Source organism: Haliaeetus leucocephalus, unplaced genomic scaffold, assembly GCF_000737465.1.
Source record: "Haliaeetus leucocephalus isolate CR32 unplaced genomic scaffold, Haliaeetus_leucocephalus-4.0 Scaffold428, whole genome shotgun sequence".
Lineage (NCBI taxonomy): Eukaryota > Metazoa > Chordata > Aves > Accipitriformes > Accipitridae > Haliaeetus > Haliaeetus leucocephalus.
The window spans coordinates 6,060,161-6,083,347 of record NW_010972864.1 but is presented as its reverse complement, the minus strand read 5'-3'; the positions used below and the strand labels follow the sequence as shown (position 1 = coordinate 6,083,347).

Below are 23,187 nucleotides of genomic sequence, written 5' to 3'. Positions count from 1 at the left end.
AGGCTGCATCTAATGTTGGAAACATCATCTGTTGTTCTAAGAGGCTAAGTAGGCAGGAATTTGCTGGAGAGGGAGGCAGGTGGAGGGAGTCATGTGGCAAATATGGTTTCCATGTCAGAATAGGTGTTTGTTCAGCTTCTTTCTGCTCTTCCCAGTCACACCAGGGCCATGTGTGTCCCTGAGCTAGATACTTAAGTATCTTCCTCATTGGTTTGGGTAATATTCACCACCACGTGCATCTGTGAAAAATCCTATCTTGTTGTCTTACTAAGGAAGCTATGACTGCATCTGCGCTGGCATTTTAGTTTGGAGAATGAATGTGCCTTTGAAACAAAACTCCTGACCGTGCTTGCTGTGCTTCGTTTCACACTGCAGTGTTTTTTCAGTGCATGAACTGGATTCCTTTCAGTGAAAGAAAACTGGCATTTGTTCTAGGCATGCACCTATTGGGTTGCAACCAGAAGTGGGTGTCCAGTGCAGGGGACCAGGTTAGAGCTAGCCTGAAATACGTACTGTGTGGAATCACCTCCTTGGTATCAGCTGCCTTGCTCTATAGATCTGCTGTTCCTGTGGTGCCCTGCTTGCTCACAGAGATACAGCTCAGGGTGTTTAATTAGCCTGCAGCAACAGACTTCACAAATAGTAAAATGTGGCCTGTCGTGTGACCTGTTTTTGTTCAGAATGGCTGTGTAAATGTTTAAACACCTAAGGAAAAAAAATAATCTGGTGTTAGTGTGCTGAGGGAAAAGAGTATTGAGACCTCAGTTAAGAAGTAACTCTTAACTGTGAAGAGTAAACTGCAACCAGGGCTCTGCCTGTTCTGTATTCCTCACTGGGGTCTTCTCTGTCGTTCCTTCAGGGCTCTGAGCACAGTTGATCTTGAGGTGATGTTTTGAAATTGCCTCTTGCTTACCATGTTCATGCTTATTTTCAGTAGGAGACACAAGAGTCAGTAGACACACTCCATGTTTCATTTCCAAGCTCTTCTGCACTAACACTGATGATGATAGATCTACCTATCCATCCACACTTCTGAAGAAAGATGAAAAAGAAAAGTTTCTTCCCCTCTACAATACGGAAAGAGTTTAAAATATTTATCTCAGAGACCACTGGCCACGTTACTATCCTGTTCATGCCAAAGGGGCCTCTGAAGATACCTTTTATAGAATCATAGAATCGTTTAGGTTGGAAAAGACCTTTAAGATCATCAAGTCCAACCATCAACTATGCCCACTAAACCATGTCCTGAAGTGCCTTGTCTATGTGGTTTTTGAACACCTCCAAGGGATGGTGACTCAACCACTTCCCTGGGCAGCCTGTTCCAATGCCTGACAACCCCTTCAGTAAGAAATTTTTCCTAAAATCTAATCTAAACCTCCCCTGCCGCAACCTGAGGCCATTTCCTCTTGTCCTATCTCCAGCTACCTGACAGAAGAGACCAGCACCCACCTCACTACAACCTCCTTTCAGGTAGTTGTGGAGAGTGATAAGGTCTCCCCTCAGCCTCCTTTTCTCCAGACTAAACAACCCCAGTTCCCTCAGCCGCTCCTCATAGACTTATGCTCCAGGCCCCTCACCAACTGGGTTGCCCTTCTCTGGACGCGCTCCAGCACCTCAATGTCTTTCCTGTAGTGAGGGGCCCAAAACTGAACACAGTACTCGAGGTGCGGCCTCACCAGTGCCAAGTACAGGGGGATGATCACTTCCCTGCTTCTGCTTTGAAGGTATCTTGTCTATCATGACATAATCTCCAGGCCCATTTTACTACACTTCAAGGAAAGAAAGGTGACAGACCTTCCCTTTGCAGTTTGGCAAGTTGGATTTCACAACCCATGATCTCTAATTGCAAGAGCTTCATTTAATAGAGCTAGTGATTCACACCAGATGATAGCCTCATTTGAAAGGACTCAGTAGGATAGACTTTTTGGGTGGGATCTTTTAGACTTACATAACACTCAGCATTCACCTCTTATTGTTTATGGACAGAGACTTGGCTTTGGTGCTTTCCCATCATCTGGACTGGTCCAAGAGATAAAGGAGAAAGGGACTTCTGCTCAGTGTTGATTTGGTCCCTGTTGCTGTTTATTGGGTCTTTAGACTCCCCTATCAAGGCAGTTGTTAGAAGACTTTTTCTCACCTACAGCTTTCATAACATCCCAAAACTTCGTGTCTGTTGTTTAATCTGATGTTTGTCTCTTATCTCAAATGGCATATTAATTTGCCATTTTACTTCACTTTATTCTCTTTATTTTCACGACCTATTTCCACAATTAGTTTGACTCGTTGCTGCCATTTCCTAGCTTACAGGTGTAGCCCTTGTAGGGTTTGTTGCTCTAAAGGTTCCAGAAGACTTGTCAACTGAAAATGGTTCCGGTGTGTATCTGCCTGTCTCCATCTGCTGGTAAAATACGAGATTTGCTGTTCAAACAGATCATATAATGAGTAACAGCAACTATAAATTTCAAATAATAAATACCCCTTTTGCTATTATAGACACTTTCCATTAGGAACGGGATAGAAGTGATCAATTTATTTATTTTTAGGCCACTTAATAATAAGTATGAAACACTAATAAATTTTGATCTGTACTGTGCTGACAGGAATGATTTAGATATTCGAATGGTGTACTAATAACCTGGGGATTCAGATCAGGGTGCTGATGAAACTAGATTGTTCGTTTCCTTGGGAGTAAGAGATATTCTTAAATGGTCATTACTGTTTTTAAATTTTAATATTTTTACAGTTACTAAGCAAGCAGATAAAGGAAATAACATATAACAGGATTTTCAATCTGATCATTTATTTTAACTTATTTCTGCAGACAAGTATATAAGGCTCATATTATACATAAACTACCACTGGTTCCCCCTAACAGTTACAATACAAAATTTTTCCAGTGTTGAATCCAGAGGGAGTAAAACACCTACATACAATCATGTCAGGAGCTCATTACGTATAAGCTAACAAGGTGGGGGTTTATGTGCAAAACTTTTTGTAAGGATGTAGTTTGTTCAGAGCACAATGTTTTAGTCAGCAAAAGACTTTGCTTCCCTTCCAGGGGAGATGCATTTTCAAGACTGCAAGAGGCGATACTAGTCAGCAGAGGTGTGGTGACACAGATGTGCTTTAACTCTGCTGTCTGAACTGGTTGGTTGTTGTTACACATATTTCTGCAATCAAAGCAGTCTTACATTTGTATGTGATTTGTGTTCTGTAATTAAATATTTAGGTTGATTGTTATTTCCATCTACTCCTAATGTTTTGTAGATGCTTCTGGCTTTGATGCTTTTACAACGGAGGTTTTTATAGAGCTGAACATTTTCCGCAGAACCACCAGCCAAGCCTTTACTTTTATTTTCTATTTCTGTCTATCATGTGTTTATAGGAATATTTTTCAAATGTGGTAAAGATACTGATAGTTATATTCATTCACAAATTGAGAGGGTGTTTTATGAGACCTATTTCCCCCAAGAAATTTCAACATAAGATGGTGTAGGTATTCTCAAGCAAGGAATTGCAAGCACTTTTGTTTCAGTGGCTTTAATTTTAAAGGCTTGTATTAAATTTTTTTCTCCTCTGCAAAGTAACTGTAAAAATGACAGCCTTTCATTTAATAGATCTTTTTGCTGTCTTGACTAATAGTTTTATCTGTTCACTTCACTGGCAAACCTTTTCCCCCTTCTTCAGTCCCACTAGCCCTGTAGGTTCCACCTCAGTAAAACAGACTGACTCTCTCCTCAAGCATCCTTGTTCAAAGGGATCCTTAGCACTTTCCAAGAGGTACACAACTCTCTGTAAAAGTCAATACTGTCCAGAAATTTATTCTTTGTGTAGACATCTGAAACCTACCAACCAACCAAACATCTTCAATCTCAGAGTGCAAATGGAATTTGGAGGGCTGAAAATGAAAAGAAACATCTATTTATTTGTATCCTAAGAACATAGGAAGAGCACTGAATAAACATAAAACCAAGAGTAAACAGGAAACCCTGCAATGCAAAGAGTAAAATTAAGTAATTTCTCACTGGTAGAGATTGAAACCATTCCAGCAGCTATAGGGATGAATTGTATCTTGGCACTGCCTGTCACGCTGTTGGCTGGCGAGGAATCTGAGACAACTGGTTTAGGATAGGGGCATAGCTCTGTGATGGCTGGAACAAGTGGGATGAAGCTCAGCCTAAAAGATTTAAGAGTCTAAGTCCAATTTTTGAAGTGAAACATCCAGTGAGGCTTCCATTCCTAAGTAATTTTTGAAAGTAGAGCTTGGACTGTTGCCATGATGAATGAAAGTCCTAAAAATACATCTGTGATTTATAAATATCCTCCTTGCTATTCCAGAGTTGTTAGTAACCAAGTCACTTTGAAAGTGGCATTTAAGCTTCTCAGTCATAGAATTATCAAGAAGGAACTCAGTTAATATCTAGTCTATCCAAGACAGGATTTACTCAAACGATCCCTGACAGATATTTGTCTAACCTGGTCTCAAAATCCTCCTGTGACAGACATCCCACAGCCTCCCCAGGCAAACTATTACTGTACTTGACTATCCACATCAATAGTAAGTTTTTCCTAATGTCTAATGTAAATCTCCCGTGCTGTGGTTTAAGCCTATTACTTGTCCTGTCCCTTGTGGACATTTCATAGCCTTTCAGACATCTACATAGCATTATCATGTATTCCGTGATTTGTCTCTTTTTAGCCTTAGTTGAGGCTAAAAAAATGTCCCCTTAGGCACTGTGAAAAATTTTACCCAAAGCCAGCTTATGAAGTAGAACTGCTTTGTTAATGCCTTTATCAAATAGCAATTTCAGGATAAAAGTGTAGTGTAATGGCATATGGCAGGAAAACCTGATACAACTGTGTCCACTTCAGAGACTTTATGGTTTAAATGGAGATTTGAGTTTGTATCATTTGCCCAACTTTTTACTTATTGGGATGTCAGTATTGGGATATCAAAAGTCTCAGTAAGTAGCTATCTTATTCAAGTTACTCATCTGGTGTATTGCTTCTGCAGCTAAAGCTTACATCTCTGCACAGCATTGCTAGTTGCCAGATGGACTGAACAGCTTACTCAAAGCAGCTCAGCACCTTCTGCAGCACTGCAGGCTTTCTGAAACAAGGTCTACCTTACTGCCTTATACAGCACGCAGCAGATTGAAGCCTGACCTAATCAGGTCCAGGCCCCACCAGATAAAGTTATGATGAAGTTACATGTGTAGATGTTAAATAATAGTACTGTCTTCCCCTGAAGCAGTTTCCACTCCATGTAAACCATTTTTTTCCTACCCTTTTTGACTGACAAGATTTGGAAAGTTTGTGTTCATTTTCTGGCACTTCAGTTAGGAGGCATGACAGAGAGTTTGTGCTGATTTTATTTCCTTGTATTTTTAGCAGTAGTAGCAATGCTTAGAGTTTTATTCAGCTGTATGGAGAAATGCAGCTTCAAGAGCGCACCCACATCATGCCTACCTGCCTTTGGGTATCAGTGTAAGGGGATGTAGGAGGACTGTGAAACAAGAGCATTGCACACTATGGCTACCAAAAGCAGCAAAATGAGTTTTGTTTTTGAGTTTCTTTTTTGAATGTATTCCTAATGTTTGCATGTGTCAGCTCTGCTGAGGTGGCATCTCACGTTTTAAATTAATATTGTTGTAATGCATTTCTCTTTAATTAAAAAAGAGAGCTCCCCCATAGGAAATTTCCTAAAACAAAACTCATTAGTAATAAACAGATTAAATCTTTATCAGTTAATCAACACTATAAACTTCTGAGTGTTCGGAGAGCGGCATGAGATAACACTGTCGTCATAATAAGAGTGTTTGAAATCATTAGGGACCCCGCCGTGCCGTTTGGGTGGTGAGAAAATAATGATTGAAGATGGGGCCCCCTACAAAGCTCGTGTGAATTCCCCTAAAGATTAAAGCTGCAAAGACTGGATTTTGTGTTGGTCCCATCTCTAAAACATTTTTTTTTTTAAATAGTGGGCAATGGTAGTGGGCAATACCAAACGAATTCTTAATGATGCTGATACCAGAACCTGTCATGATGCCACAAAATTTTTGAGCTGGTGGTTAGTGAAATTTTAGAGACTGTTCATGGGACAGGAGCCTCGCCGCCTTCTCAGAGCAACTGTTCCCAGCTGATCTCTCTGAGGCTTTAACCTGTCTGCACTGCAAATTCTTCATCTTCCTCCACTCTGAATTCTCAACACAGTCACTTCCGTCAGGACTGTGGTAGTCCTCTCATCATGCATATGCGGGAGTTCTGCTCTGGTACAGTTGTCTCCTGGGGACAAAGAGCACAACCTGCTGTGCAGATGGAAGGGATCACATAGCTTTGGGCAGGGACCTTTCTGAAGAAGGTTGGGCATACTGGAGCAAGATAGGACAAAACTTGTCTGGCTGGTAGCATATCAACACATCCTAACCTGATATCATTTAGAGTCATGCACATTTAGAAAGTTACTCTATAAAGGCACTGACATTTTCTCCATCACTACTGGGAATGTGTCAAAACTCCTCTTTGTCACCCTTGGAGGTTCTTCAGAGCCATTGGGACTATTTGGGTTCTTTTCCATGAACTCTATGAAAAATAAAAATAAGTGGGCTGGAATAAAAATAGAGGCAGTGAGGAAAAAAAAATCATGGTTGTTCACATCAAGCAAACTTACTGGAATGGATTAGCAAGAAGTTATGAGCAGGGGGACGGCAACTGGGAGTCATACATAATTACTGCCTTTTCATTTCTCATCTTTCATCTTTATTTGGTCACCACAGCAATAACTGCATGTGTTTGGTCACAAAAGGGTCAATATAAATCGGTTTTGTTGTGACATGAGTTACAGCAGCAGTAATGGTATTATCAAATGTGTTAAGTTTGGAGCGCCCTTATTGCTTAAAATACACATTGAAGCTTAGGTGACACTGCTGCCTCCAGAGGTCTGAATTCAAATACTATGGTGGAGTACAAGTGAATTGCCCATTCTTATTTTATTCTTCATATACTTATATTGTATTACAAAACACAGCCTGCTTGATAGATGCCTGCTGTGGAAAAACAAGAGTCCCAGTTCCTGCCCCTTCATTAGAATTGAATCCATAGACAGCTGTAAAAGAAAAAACCCTCATATGGATGGTCCTGTTTAAAAGGCGGGAACTGAACTGCAGTGATTAATTTCAGAGACATTGGGGACTGTTTCTGTTTAGAAGTCTTTAGCTGCCATGGCACTATCACTTTTGAAAATCAGATGGTAGGTGTCCTCACTTTTCTGTCACTTGTTCCAACTGGACATCTGTGTGCAAAAATCACAAATTTTAAAAATATCCCTTTCTTTTCCTCATATTGTGCTATGTCTTCATGTGGTGTGTTTTGAAGCAGGTTTTGCAGGGGTAATTTGTTTGTAACAACTTCCTTTGTATTCATAATTACAGTCAGCTCTGTCACCTGTGAATTAAAACCTTTTATTAAATATCTTTATGAAATGCTAGGTGCAGATTTACTGGGAGGGGAATGAGAGGATAAAAGAGCTGTTGCATTCTTATTAACCACCACATAATGCATTTCTGTGCCATGTGTTTGGGACTGCTTCTACCATTGAATCTTGTTTGTGCATTTGGAGAAAGAAGCACAGATATTTTTTGTTTCATTTTATAAATACTGGAGTGAAAGATCACTTTCTATCAAGAGGCCAGATGCCCTGGCTTGGCAAAATGGACTGCTTGCAAGGGTCCATGTGATCCTTCTGATCATACAGCTTTCCTACAATACTGTTTCTGTCATTCACAGGGTGGGTGACCTTCAGATCTCAGTGGAAGGGTCTTTAACTCCCTGCTAAAAAAGGAGAATGCATCCCATGATTGTCATAATTTATCTGTTCATCCTGTCTTCCTTACCTTTTCTTTTCTCTTTTTTTTTCTTTTCAGGATGGAGTAGGTGTAGATGAGAAGCTGTCTTTACGGCGGGTAGCCGTCGTAGAAGATTTCTTTGACATAATCTATTCCATGCATGTTGAAACTGGGCCTAATGGAGAACAAATCAGAAAACATGCTGGACAAAAGAGAACATATAAAGCAGTAAGTAAAAAAAGCAACTAAAAGTGAACATCAGTCTCTAAAAGCGTGAATTATTTGGGCTTAGTCACATGGTGTGCTATTTGTGTTTTTTTCCAACTGGATTAGTACTGCAACCCTCACCCTCAAATTTATTTCAGAGATCTTTCAATAATGCATGAAAACACACAGTTTAGAAATCACATTTTCTGTGTAGTAAGGGCCAGATCCATTGACTTCAATAAACATTTTCTCATTGGTACAAGCAGAGAATTTATTCTTTCTATAATGGTTTGACAATATCTCTATTAACTCTGTATTAATTAGTTGTTATTAAATGGATGAAGTTTTAAAGAAGACTTAGCAGGTGTTGCCATAGCTTTGCTGAATGAGGTGCTGTACTTTAGCATATGAATGAAGTTGCCTTATAGTTTATTGCTGCAGATTAAGTATACTTAATGGTTTCATGGTATGAAAACTTGTAAATATGCTAAATTCAAAAGGCCAGAAAGCTACTAGGTACAATGAGAGAAGTATTGAGAGGGCAGCGCTCACACCTGCATAAACCGGCTGAGTAGAGAGAAATGATTATTTCTACAATTTTTAATTGCATGTTGTTGCTTGACCTAACCAGTTCAGCCACTGCCTCAAAAGAGCTATAAATAGCTTTTGTGGTTAGTGGCACAAATGTAACACTTTCTTTTCTTAGGGAGAACTAATGAAACATTTACTGCGCTTTCCTAAGGTGCTTAAAATGTATGTGCTTGCCTGGATTTGCATGGTCAAACTTCCATGTGCAGGGCTGTGATAGTGCCAGGCACGCTCAGCAGTTGATCCTGATCCACCTGCCCAGCTGTTTCCAGCTGCTGCAGCACCAGGAGCTCCCCCAGGGCAGCAGGGCAGGGAGTCCCAGCCAGGGCCCATCCCACAGCCCCAGCCAGGGTGCAGGGCTTCCGAGGCACCTCTCCCCGTGGTTTGTTGTGGGATAAGGTCTTGGCAAAATTTCTTATAATTTTTTCCCAGCGGTGTTGGCCTTAAGATAGATATATGAAGGAAGACATCAGTCATCTGGTGTGCTTTTGTAAGGCTTGGAGTGTTATTTTAGGGTGAACAAACAGAAACTGTCTAATTTTCATCTGTCACCTTGGCCATTTTGATACTTGGTCTACTCTTTTAGAAAGCATTAGAGAAGTAATATTTTCATTGACCTTTCTATTTTGTTTTACTTCCGTAAGCTGTTCAAAGGTATAGGTCACAAACTTTGTATAATAATATACAAGTATAAAGAATACTACCAACTATAAATACAATACTTCAAGTCATCATCCTACAAATGCATGCCAAGTATAATATTTACCACCGTAAGAATCCCGTGATTCCAGGTCAGATAAGAATTTTGTGTATTGCGAACAGCATGAAAGACAACTAGCGTATCTTCTGTGAGGAGAACTATTTGTACAGATTCAATAGCCTGCACAGTAGTTTCATTTGATGTCAACTGTTATTGCAACTGAGACCTGAGCTTATTACGTCATTATGAGCAGAGGATAAGGATGTCCAAATGTAAGTTTGTGTCATTACCAGAGTCTGCAATATTTGTGCATTCATTTCATTGCATATTTGTTTATTAAGGGCATTGACTCTTATTTCCCAAGGACAGGATTCACATATATAATTTTTAAAGACTTCTATAGATTAAAAAAAAGGACAAAAGTTCTGTCCTGATGTGAGAATTAAGTAAACAGGCCTCAAATTCTACCAGACTAGCTGGGGAAATGCATGCTTCTTTACTGGACTTGTCCATGAAAATGCCTTCACTAAAAATGATGAGCTGTGGTGTCGGTCTGTTCCTGCAAGCCATGCAGTATCTATCTCCTCTGTGGCATTGCAGGAGGAAAGAGGTAGTATCTTGAGTAACTGTCTCACAAAGCATTATATCCTAAAAGCTTTATAAATCAAACTGAAGTACTTTGGTGGGGTTTAATTTTATTAAGTGAATTGGGAACAAGATTAATTTAGTCTTGTTTCTTCATTCACATGTCAAAAGTGAATCATCCTTGAGATCTGTGAATGTATTTATCATGCATAAGTATTCACTAAATAGTTTGAGTGAAGAGTTTTTACAGAAAAGATGGTTCACAAACTGTATGCTACAACTGCTATTTGTTATTCATAATTCCTGGCATGTGATGATCACATTGCTTCTGCTCTCTGACTGGATAACCAAAACATTTTAACAGAGGAATGATGGGGAGAAAACCACCATAATTTTGGTACAAAATTGCTAAGCTTCTGAAGTTCATAAATATTGTCACGGATTTTCAGTACCCAAGTATTTCTAAAAAATTAGTGGCACAGCCCTAAGAATTGCAACATATTGATTTCAAGTAATTACTTTGCTTATATATGTGTGTCTATTTTCAACAGTGAACTGCTCCACTCAAAATTTTGAATAGCACTCAAGAATGATTAGAAGGGTAATGAAATTGTCAAAGGTGGCTTAATTAACTACTGTTCACATTTATCTAGAGTAGCAAACTTGGAATAGGTGGAGTCTTTTTAGTTTTTGATAGAGTTACCCCAGATGCTGGAGTGCTAAAATACATCAGTATGTCTCTCTGAAAGCGTGTTCAGAACAGCTTACAAATTCAATTAGTGAATCTGTAATCTGCACTGACTTGTTTACATTAACTGTGTGGAAACAAATGGCATTTTTACAACTGATTGATTTCTGTGGGACTTCCTACAGTGGTGCCTCACGGGAAGATAAGTAGGATATGGTGCTTGGTACCTCTAAAAGAGCAGCATATTGGAAGGGAACCTTTATATTTTAATTCGGGCAGCAATGTATAAAACTCAAACTTTATGATTTCTTGACAAAAATCCTATAGATTAACTAGGAAAGCATCTGTGCTTCAATATTTAAGTTTAGAATAAGGTCCTATTTTCTTCTCTGCACACTAACAAATAAGAAGGGAATTGTACAAAGTCTGTCTAAATGATGTGGGAGAGTAACCTTGAAAATATGCAAAAAAGAGTGAACTTCCTGTTTAACTGGCAGGTTTTGTGCTCATTTCAAGTGCCCGACTTGTATGCATTATAAGATTGATGGGCTGTATTCCTTGCCAGCATAGCTGTAGGTAGATCCGCACTAGCAAAAAAAAGACCCGGCTTATATATATAAAATGAAACTAAGATCTTTAAATCATATCTGGAGTATGCCAGACTGAAGGAATACTTAATATGATGTTTATAATCTCAGCTAGTTCCCTGGTTCCCAAGGAAGTTTACAAACAGGGAAAACATCGAGGGCCTTGATCTGGGAAATAATTCCCTCACAAAGGCAGGATATGTGACACAAGGCCTGGCCAAGTCAGTTGCTCAGCAGGGGCACAGGTGATTAGGAAGGTGTGGAAGGTGAAAAGAGCATGTTCCTTGGTGCCAAGGAAAGCAGCGGTGCCCAAACAGGTCGCTGCTTGTCCTGCATTCCCCCCAGGGTCCTCTGTCAGGCTCCACAGGAGGGGGGGTGAAATGTGCTGATGCAAGGAATTGGTTAAGCTGTCGGGAGAGAGTACCAAGGATCCTTGTAGGGGTGACTCTGCTAGCACTCGCTGCTACAGCTCAGTGTCCTAGAGGAATTGCGTTGCTTTGGGATAGTACTTTTCACTCTTTGTCCTAAAGGAGTTATTTTTGTATAGGCATCCCACTCTGAAAGGAGAACTGCGGTGTCAAAGCGGAGATGGGGATGCACAGGACAGAAGTGTTCAGGAAAAGAATCCATCTGGTGTATTGGAAAAGGCATGCAACAAGTGCATAGTGGGCTTTCTGTGCCTTTGTAAAGCTGCATTTCTTGATTTAAACTGTTCTAAAATTTAAATTTGAGTGGTGAGGGGTATATCAGAGGTGGGAGTAACTGGGAAAAGTTGTGGCTACAGTAGCAGCATCATGCAACAGGCTCAAGCTGTTAGGGCAACTCTTTGCGATTCAGTGCAAACTAGGAAAAAAATAGCCTTATTACATTTTTCAAGAAACTCAAATGGTCTGTGACCAGATGGAAGATGGAAGACATCTCTGCCTCCTCTCAGGCCCAGCTATGGGTACAGGTAGGCCAGATTTAGTGATCGAGCCCTATATTTCAGAGTATATTTTATTTTCTTTACTTTCTTTAATATTCTTAAAAAAGATGTTAGATTTTAATTCATTTAAACAATAGAGTAAGTGTCTCAGCTTTGTATGTTGTATCTAGACAAAGTTTCCCATAACTAAGTGCATTACCTACCTGAGAACTGTTTGTGTAAATCTCATAGCCACCTTAAGCAACTTAAATTCCATGTGCATATTCTACTTGAATGTTTTTACCTGTGAAGGATGATATAATATCTGCCTGTTGAGCCTGTGTAGCCACTGTGCAAAGCTTTGAAATGTTACAGCAGTGAACTTGAGTAGTGAGTGGGGGTTGCGATGTCTGAGCAGGAGAAATGGGTCAGTTAATAAAACTCCCAATCCATGAATGAAAAAAGAGCACTGGGCTGATGAGCTGGAAGAGAATCAGGCTTGTAAAACATGGGGGAGATATTGATGTGTCAAGGGAAAGTAGCTTGAGGCAAGACTCTGATCAGATAGGTAGTACATAAATATGTAACATCTGAGGCAGAACAGGAGTCTATTAGGTGTGGGGAAATATCTGGGGTCCTGTTCTTCACCCAGCTGTTGCAGTAATAAATGTTTCTTGGTTTGGGATCAGGCTGTTGAGTAGATTCCCTCTTTCCTGTCACCCTAAGAAAAACCTTCCACAGTTTGTGAAACATGGCGTGACTCCTTTCCCCTCCCAAAACAGGAATGTGCTTGCAAGTCCCCTCTGAGCATCACAATGAACGTGTTTTCCTCGGGAAAGAATTTTTTGACAGGTCGCACTGTGAAATAACATAATCTCCTTCCAGTACAACTTCCCTGATCAAACAGGGCTCAAGCAGGTTTGGAGCCTGGCTGGTTTCTGTCCAGGGTAGACCTTGTCCTTGGGGAAGCAGAAAAATATGACGCTTGTGCAGGGCCTTAACACACTTAAATCCTTGCATCCACACTGTTCCTGTGTGCACGGTGAAACAGCCAAGCCCTGTGCACTTTTACTCTATGGACTTGTTCTTGCTTCTTTGCAAAGGGCGAGTGTTGAGTGTCCTGGCAGTAGTCCTGCTAGCAGGTGTCCCCCATAGCTTCCCTTGCAGAAAGCAGCTTCTGCTACACAGGGAGGGAAGGGAGCTGTGAAGCGCAAGTTTAGCACGAAAGGGAACAGCATTTTCCCCAGTATAGCAGGGTAGTGAGCTCTTGATAAAACTCCCAGCAGTAATATATCTGCTTTCTTATGCCATCCTTCTATTCTGACCTCTTGATGAGGAAAGGAGAGGACTTTCCTTGGCTGGCTTGCCCTCCTGTCATCAAGAAACCAATTTCTGCCACCTGGTTTGATGGCTGTGGGCCCAGGACGGATTACTGTCTTCACTCTCCCTGTCTCTCTTTCTCTCCTCTTGGAAGTCTTCTTTCGATCATCTTCGCCCCCTTACCCTCCTTAATTAAAAAAATAAACACACACACCAAAAAAATTTCTCTATTCTGACACATCGTATCTTCCAGACTACACATACATCCTCCATGTTAATTCTTTAGGGGTTAATAGGTTCACTTGCAAAATTTCACTCCCTCTCCTCACACTTGTCTTTCCTGCTCTGCCATATGTGTCCTAAAATCTGCCTTTCAGTTTAGAGCTTGTTAATTTTCCAAATAAAAATGTAGCTCTGAAAGCTACATCATCACAACATCCTGCACTTAAATAATCTGAATATTGGAGAGCATAAAAGAGACTGCCTGTTTTCTCTGCCTGCAGTGATGGAGTAGGAATGCAATATGCTTCTCATAGATAATTAGGGCATGCATCACTTAGCTCCAGTCTAAATCAGATTACATGCTCAGGTACTGGATTACTTGCCTTGTAGTAGTTGTGCTCTTCGTGGGATCCAGTAAATAGCGTGTAGGTCAATTATAGGTCTAGAAGGCCTTTGTTGCTGGGTGATGTTTTGGACGGGTTGATATATGTCAAAATCTACTATAGACTTTTTGTGAACAATGAAATAAGCTCATAAAAGTTTTGACTCCGAAGTTGCTGAAGTCAACTCCTTTTATTTTCCTCTCAGTTCAGAGTTAAAATGAGATATGTGTAGGTGCACATGGACTGTATTGTTAGGAAATGTTTGCTTCTTATCCTGTAACTTTGGGGGCTAAAACAAACCCTGTATGAGTTTTGCACTCTTTGCTTAATGCTCCAGACATCTAGTTTCTTCTTCATATAATTTTTTTCCCTTTACAATGTAAAAAACATTCAGCTGTAAGAGCTATACCTAGTACACAATACCTAAACACCAACCTGCTAGGATTTGCTTATTTTCTAATTTGTCCGTGATACAGAATACGTCCAGATGCAAGATAACACGTTTCTACAAGCAACAGAAGATATGCTAATGTGTAATAAAACCACTAGTAAGAATAAGGAAACCCATAAGAATACTTCTAAAGCTTCATATTTGAAAAAAGTATACTTACTTTTTTTTTCAAGCAATGCAAGTAATTTTATCAATATGGTAAATCAGCACTGATTGTTCTTTGATTGGTACAGGCATGTGTGTGAGCAGTTTCTTGTAAGTCGTGCCAAAAACATGCCGGTGTGCATTGTTAGTATGTGGATGTAAACAATGCAATATCACCCACTTCAATTCACTTTTCTGGCTTTATTTTTTCTTAAAATTTAGAATTGTGTGCATTTGGTTTTTTTTGTGTAGAATTGCAATAAAACAATATTCTTTTATTGCAGCACGTCACTGAATGAGATGGTCTGGCTATATTTTTGTTAGCTAATGGCCTTGAGAAGAGAGCTAGGAGCAGGGCTACTGAAGGCAGTGAGAATATACAGCATCAATGAGGACTGAGTCATTATTGCTTTCCTTCAGATAGAATAGAGGACAGAAACAAATTTTCCTGATGAAGTCAGACCACTGTCTAAGGTGTTTCTGTATAATTATTTAAAAAGTGTCATAGGCCTCCAGGTTGTGCTCTGAAATACTCACATGCAAGCCAGCTCCATGAACTACATCAACCCAACCTTGTGCACAAGCTGGTAAACTCTGCTGAAGGGTGAAATACAGGATTTTGTGTTCAGCCTTGTGCTAATGTGGTTAGAGAGCTTCCCGGCTACAGCTGATGCTAAGCCAGCTGGTTCGGAGCATGGCCAGAGTGAGCAAGCAGCTATCTGCATCTTATGAAGTAGATGTGCCCTTCCTTAATGAGAAAGGCAAACAGAAGTCTGCACTGTTGGGGACGTGAGGTTTGGGGGGAGGTTTTCTAAGCTTTCTGGCATTGAAACTTGGAAAGAGCTTTTTGTGTATATTCAAGCAGCAAGAATAAGGAAAGCTGCAGGTTATATCCTCTATGTATCTCTTTTAATATCATACCTGTTGTGTTATGGCAATTTATACAGGCTGAAGTCTTGATTCAAATTGCAAAATAAACAGGGGAGGAAGTTGGTGAAAACTGGTGTTATTTAGGGAAGGGCATCCTTAAAACTGTGTTGCAGTGGGAGGCTGGAGACACAAGCATCTGCTATGTGGACAAATTTAGTTATAAAACCCGGTTCCCTTATAGTCAGTGGAGCATACCTATCAAATCTAGGCCTTAGCTCACTTGCTTTCTGTGGAGTATTTTCGTCTTGTTTGAGCAGAACCGGAATTTTGACAGAGATGCTTGATTAGAATAAATGGAGCATTCCTATCAAATGCAGACAACTAATGAATCCATGGGTAAGCTCCATTAATTTCAATACAGTGCTAAATGTGTTAAATGTTACGAGAGAGAGGTTGCTGTGTATGTGCACTTACCAATTTTCTTAATGCTAAATTCTAGCTGATTTTAAGTTCTTTTTTAAGATTCCATACGGCATGAGTATAACCAATGTTTTCATATTTAGAAAGGTAAATAAACATCTGTTCTGTGTTATAAAAACCAGGAAAAATAATCTGAAAAAAATTTTTTTGGTAGCATCTCCCATTCAAAAATGGCTTCATTTAGCGCCTTCATTTTCAGATAATTTTTTTCAGGCCCAGAGAAAATCTTTACCAATTTTCATCACAGAACAAATTTTGCTTTTATACTAATTGCCTTCTCCCCCTCAAAATAAGATTTCTGTTATATAAGAAAACAACAACAATAAATGGCCTAAACAATATCATAAACAGGATGGTATAATTTGCGTTCTTATTTTACAATGCATCGTTTTCATGTATTTCCATGACTCATGTCATATCAACAAACACTAATTTAAACTCCACCTATTTTCCAAAATACTGTCATGATAAATTTGGTCCGTGGAGTTTTAGGAAACATAAGTTTCAACACAGATTAAGTAGGTGACGAGCCAAGGAGAAGAGTGTAAGAGAGTTAAAACTTGCCATTGCTCCTCCTTTTAGCACCCTTGTGAGGAGCATGAGTGATTTACACAGTATGGAATACCATTTTACATCCAGTTAAAGAAAGTTACCTTGTCCTTTCTGTATCCACACTTTGATACACCCCACCTCCATCCTTCTGCACTTCCTACAGAGACTTGCATCAATGCAGGGCTTGATAGGAAATCCAGTCCTGCTGTAGGTTTTACAATAAGGGAATACAAGCAAATATCAGTTGACTCTTTTAATCTCTCTTGCAGGGACTTTGTCTTTCTTTAGGGGTTGTCTCCATTGCAAGGCAACCACCTTGGTTGGGAAAAGAAAGGCTAGAGATTCCTTACAATACTTGCACTGTTCAGTGTATATACATCAACATGTATAATGAATCACAGAAAAGCCATGGCTTTGCCTTGTAATGTCATGAAAACATCCAAGTCTGGAGATTCTTCCACTCATCTGGTAAAGCTGCTCCTGTGCACTGGCCTCTTAGTGAAGAAGTTTCTGCTGATGTTCGGTTTGAATGTCTCAAACCGCAGTTGGTGGTTGTTGTCCTTGGTTATACCATGTGAAGAATTTCTCTCCCCAGTTTTTTAACTCCCCTTTGGGCAGTGGTGGGCTGCAATTAGATCTCTCTCTGCCTCATAAGCTACATAAAACAAATCCAGCTCCCTCAACCCTTCCTTGAAGGTTTCCTTTAGGTTCCAGCTGCCAGGGTGGCCTGCCACAGAGCCTGCTTGTACTCCTCAGCAGCCTTCTTGAACTGTGGAGGGGCAACCTGGCCACATTATTGCAGCTGCTGTCTTACCAGCACTGAGTAGAGAGGGATAATAACTTTGCTTTATCTGCTGGCCATACACATAACATAGCCAGTATGAGATGGGTTTTATCTGTGATCAGAGAGTATGCTGTTGGCTCATTTTCAGCTTGGCGCCAACCTCCAGGTCCTTTTCACCAAGGCAAAATGTCTATAAAGATGTATGCATCCTTGGGGGTGGGGGGAATGCAATCTTCAAAACCAGCAATACCTGTTTCCTCCTCTCCCCTTTCAAAAAAGAAAAAAAATCCCTCTGATGCCTGCTTGTGAGTATGTGGTTGGAAAGAATGATAACGTTGAAATGAGGAAACAACCAAAATCTGTTATTTCAAGGTAAACGAGAGTCTTTAAAATCCAGCAATTCTGAAATTCTATAACTATTAGTAAAAATAACATATTTACTCCATAGTATTAAATCACGAGCTTTCCAAGAATATTTTTGCAAAACATTCAAATACAAATTTACAATAGTAGGGAGACTGTCATTGCTGCTAATACACTGAGTCCTATATCTGTCTACCTGTTGTTACAATAAAAATAAATAGAGCACATAAGCCAAGCACTTTCTGGTTTTGGTGTTGGTTATAAGAAAAAGGTTGCTTTTCAACTTTTTTTAAAAACAACCCTCAGTGGGATGCCTGTTATGTATGAATCTTTTTGCTGAGAGGAATTTGAAAAAAACCTGTAGACAGAACACAAACCCCCTTTTGATATAAATGAAATTTTGTTCAGTATCAACTGTTATTAGGCATTAGATGATAAGTAGGCAGATTGGATAGATGTTTCTTGAAATCCTACATAGTATGCAGAACATGCTTTCATTGTGCTTCCTGGCATTATAAGATAATATGCCTTATTTGGAAATATAATGATCAGTTCTGTTAAATCATGTTCAATCAGCTTATATAATAACACCTATATTTTGTTATTCATTTCAGATTTCAGAGACCTATGCCTTCCTACCGAGAGAAGCGGTGACACGATTTCTAATGAGCTGCTCAGAGTGCCAGAAAAGAATGCATTTAAACCCAGATGGAGCGGATCATAAAGGTAGTTTTAGTGTCAAATAGTGGGATGTAAAGTAATTTTACTCCTAATACCCATTTATATTTTCCTAGCTTAAGTGAGGGTTCATAAAAATTTGGTAGACTGGAACAGTTCAGTAATTTAGATCATCTCATTTACTTAAGCTGGAAGGTAGTGAATCTTCTGCTTTCACTTAAGGATGGAGTGTAATACCATATGCACCCTCAACAGAAAGATGATTTTATCTGGAGGAAATAATTTATTTTGCTATGGAAATGTTTATATGGGGGCTTAAACATAAGGAATAGATAGGGTGCATGTGCTGTAGTCATTTAGGGAAGAAGAACTCATCACTTTTCAGGGTTTGAACTTGATTTTCATTTTTCTTCGGGAGACTTCCATCTGTACAGCCTACAAGCGATTGAAGATGCCAAAGTTAGAACTAAATGACATAACTGTCTGACTTTGACTGCAGAGTAGGCTGATGTAGCCTCCGCAATTAACATATAATGTATAATAAATATTTTTGTTGCAGATAATGGAAAACCTCCAACTTTGGTGACCAGTATGATTGATTACAACATGCCAATTACTATGGCTTATATGAAACACATGAAGCTGCAGCTACTAAATTCACAGCAAGATGAGGTAAAACCTGAAATCTTTTGGTTTTCTGTTCTCCTGTGTTCTTTGGTACTTGTCTTTGCGGTAGCCAGGAAACTGAACTGAAGATGATTGTTGATCCCATCTTTATAATTTTGTTGCTAAAATAGCCAGTCTGAAACCAAACCAAGGCTGTTTGCAAGTAATCAGCTTGAGAGAAAATGTAATGACTTACCACCCTTCCATGGCTGGGGGTAATATGCCGTACTGCTTCAAATTACCTGAAGGTGCCCTTTTACTGTCTGGACCAGCAGAAAGGATAACAGGGGTAGCATGTTCACCCAAGACTTAGTGCTGTGTTCAGCAGTGACTTTCATTGTCTACTTCTAGAAAACATACCATCAACAGCTGAAATGAATGCCATGGTGTTCTCAACTTTAGCAGCCAGGATGCAACACATTACAGTGAGATAGATGGAAATCTTGGCAACATCAGCTGAAATCTTTAAGGCAAAAAGCTTGATAAATAAGAGTAGGGGTTGCTTTTGAAACTGAATAAAAAGACAGGAAACAAAAGGAAAAGAAGTAGGCTGAGAATCAAGCTTCTTCAGAGAGAATTGGAATTGAATGGTATTTACTTCTAAAAAATTATTTTCTTTCTGTGATTTATTCAGAGTTTTTCCAGATCTTAAGTGCTTCATCAATTGGATAGCACCTACCAAATTATTTGTAATAAACTAATTTTGCTAGAAATGTGTTCATTTACCATTTCAGCTGCCAAATAGTTAGAAGCCCAGCTATGTGCCAGCCAAAAAGCAGTCCTACACGCTGTGTCCTTCTGCCTGACTGCAACATATTTTTTAATAAAGAAAACCTTCAAAAACAACCTTAGCAGCTGGATTATGTCAAAGACCCTGACTGACTCCTGACTTCTGTGGAGTCAGCCAGATTTGGTTTCATAATAAGTAGATATGGGCTATTGGTGGAGATTTATGAATTATTCAAAACCCCATAGAACAGGGATTTCATCAATCTTTTAGAAATATCAGGATCCTTGTTTTGCTTTTGCCTTTTTTTTTAATTGTGGAGGGTGTGGGGAGAGATCCCTGACTCAGAGTTCTTCATGCACAAATACAGCATGGTCATCTTTCCCTCCTATTGAGCCTCCCTTCTGCATGCTGCCCCTTTTTAGGGATCTGGCAGCAGGGTTTCAAGCAGCAGGAGAGAAGAGCTTTATCCTTGCAGCAGCCTTAGGAGTTAAAGGACTCTTTGTTTTTTCCAATTCTTCCCTTTGAGAATTACTCCACCCACAACAGGGTCAAGGGCTGATGCTGGATCAGGGCCACCTGCCGCAGTGCCTCTACAGCCTGAATGTTTAGGTGTAGTCTTTCTGGTCTGATGGCTGAAATTTGTGTTAAACCAGTTTTTTCATCTAGGTGAACCAGGGGAGATGATATGGTGGCAGCAAGAAGTGCCATTGCTTGCTGTCTCCCTGCCCAGCTCAGTTTTGCAGCTCTAATGTTACTGTGTATGAAATGTTTGTAGCACTGGATTTATGAAGATAAAAGTAACTTTTGATATGTTTTAGTAACAATGTCTTTGCCAGGGCAGAGTGGACACAAGGAAAGTCCTCAAGATAATCTCTACATCTTTGCTCAAGGCAGTTTTGTTAAGAACTTCTTTTTCCTTCAGGCTGTACATTGTTGCACTGAGAACAAAATGGAAATGAAAATGGTGTAGTACAAAGCAGAAAGATTTTTGGTGCATACGTTCCAGCTATTTAATGTACTTGAAAAACATGCTTGGGTTTGTAGGAAGACTCTGTTTCCAAGGTTTCATCAATCATATCTGTATTCTTGTGGAGGGGGTGGAAATGAGACAGGAGTAAACTTGGATCCCACGACTAGCTAGCACAGTGACTGAAAGCCTCCTAATTCTCTCATCCTCAATTCATCATTTTTAAGCTGAGGCCATCGTTGAAAGGGAAACAGGCTTCATCTAACAGGAGAACTCATCGCTGTGTAGGAATTTGCAGCTGTGCTACAACCAGTGCAAAGATGCCAGTGGCTCCCAGCTCCTTTCCCCATGCCTGTGTGTCCACGCAGATTCAGATGAATGTTTACACAGGTTGGGAAGCGAGGTGGAGATATTCTGCAGAGTGCTGTAGGCAAACCCAGGCCTGCCCATGTGTATTGTTTTATACCTATGCTAGCGCTGGATAGCCAGAGCTCCTCTTCTGGGAGCCCTAACCCCAGAATTGGAAAACGTAAGCTGCTGCTTGCTGGTTCCTACAGGATTCAATGAGAAATACCACTGTGTCTTAACAGAGGCCCAGCCTTCCAGAAGGTCTGGGGGAGTTTGTGTTCTGATCTTACTCTTTGAACAAGCAGTGTGCATTTTTCCTAAACCTCAGAATCAGCTCAGCATGTGCCTTGGCCCCCTCTCTCTGGGGCAGGAGGCTAGTGGGCACCATGGTTCTTGTGTGAGGGCAGGGTTCAGGTATTTGCTGCTGCTGTAGCTGGGGTGCTCCCACCTTATCTGAGCAAGGCAGACAGGTGCCCACTAGAGAAGATCTCACTCTTCCGTTTAGTGCTTTACAAAACTTTGAGAACAAAGTATGTTTGTTTTGTTATTTGTCATTGTCCTGGTATGACAGTGCAAAACAGTATTGCCGTGTGTGTTGTCCCACTCTCGCTCCTGAATGGCATTTGGCAGTACTTCATCCCGGTTTAACAAGAGTCGTGACTGCAGGGAACTTGCCTTCTGAAAATGAGAGAAATGCCCCTGCAAGCTGGAAACATCGCTGAGACCCAAGAGAGGAATTGATTTAAAGGCCAAGCACTCAGAAAGAAGAAAGCAGCTACATTTAGTATCTGTAGAAACCAGTTCACAACAAGTACACAGCAAATCATATTCTAAAGATTGCTGTTTTTCTGGGTCAATTCTGGTGAGCAACCCAGAAAAATAGTCAGAATCCTGTCAGTTGGGTTTTTTTTCCCCTAAAAAAATAAAAAATCATATTAATTAGAAAAGTATTTTAAACTGATCTTTAGGGAATACAAAATTATTTGCCATATTTTCCTCTGTGTTCTTTAAAATGCTTTTCTTCATAACAGGAGTAATTATCTCAGAAAAATTGTCACTGAAAATATATCACCTTAGGTTTGTATGTTGCTTCAGCAGCTTACAGAGCAAGACTTGTGGTTGCTTAGTTTTTAATCCATGAGTGGACGCATGAACTTCAGTGGGACTGAAACAAGTGAAGTTAAACATGTACGTGAATGTTTGCTGGACTAGGTCCAAACCTGTTTTGCTTTTATAAATGGGGACAAAATATTTGATTGGGACTTTTACTTTTTGCCCTCTGCTATCATCCCTAGTAGATGCTTTGTAATTAGACTTGATGGATAAATCATATTAAAGATGTATAAGGTAGAATAAATTTGAAGTGATTCTCATGTGATTATATTACTTCGGTTTGCCACTGACTGTCATTTGAATATGCTCAGAACTTTTATAAGCTTTATCATTTTCATAGATGCTTCTTTAAACACAGTAGCAGTGTAAGGGTGACATCATGTCAAGGGAATTTGGTGGTGGATTCTTATTAGGTCAAGCGGCCATTTGGAAATATCTTACTGTGAGTGGTCATCATGGGGTTACTGACCTTGCTTGGGAAAGGTAGAGGATTCAGGTAGGGAATGTGGAGAGCTCTCCTCAACCAAATTTGAATAACAAGGACTTGGTATGGGGTCTCTACTTACTAGCCCTCTTTTGCAAAATACTAGGGAAACAGTTACAAGTGTGCGGTAATGGAGTATCCTCATAGTTGAACAAATTGCATTTGTCAGATTATCATATCACATGAACACTGTGTTTTCCTTGCTCTTCTTTATGTGCTCTGCTTGTTTGCTTATATACACAAAGATTTAGCATGATTACACCCCGCTCCAGGTGTGAGTGAAACAAATGGGAACGAGTGAACTGCACATATAATGTGAACAGCATACGATGTTTTCTGACATGTCTCTGAAACTTTCCGTTTGCAGGATGAAAGCTCTATAGAAAGTGATGAGTTTGATATGAGTGACTCCACTAGGATGTCAGCTGTGAACTCTGACCTCAGCTCAAATCTGGAAGAGAGAATGCAAAGTCCTCAGAACCTCCAGGGCCAGCAGGATGGTAAGGCTCTCGTTTCATACAGAAAATGT

The 23,187-nt window shown here is 40.0% G+C and overlaps 1 protein-coding gene across 4 annotated transcripts in view; it reads left to right on the top strand.

Annotated features, from left to right (window-relative positions):
• The window catches only part of NOL4 (nucleolar protein 4), a 195,054-nt gene that overhangs the window by 27,207 nt on the left and 144,660 nt on the right, over positions 1-23,187 (top strand). For 3 of the 4 annotated variants that reach the window (XM_010574370.1, XM_010574369.1, XM_010574368.1), the window contains exons 2-5: positions 7,923-8,072; positions 18,287-18,398; positions 18,910-19,022; positions 23,026-23,158. In XM_010574370.1, coding sequence (XP_010572672.1) covers positions 7,923-8,072; positions 18,287-18,398; positions 18,910-19,022; positions 23,026-23,158 — 508 coding nt within the window. The remainder of the gene's footprint in view (positions 1-7,922; positions 8,073-18,286; positions 18,399-18,909; positions 19,023-23,025; positions 23,159-23,187) is intronic. The other variant, XM_010574371.1, reaches the window with a different exon arrangement.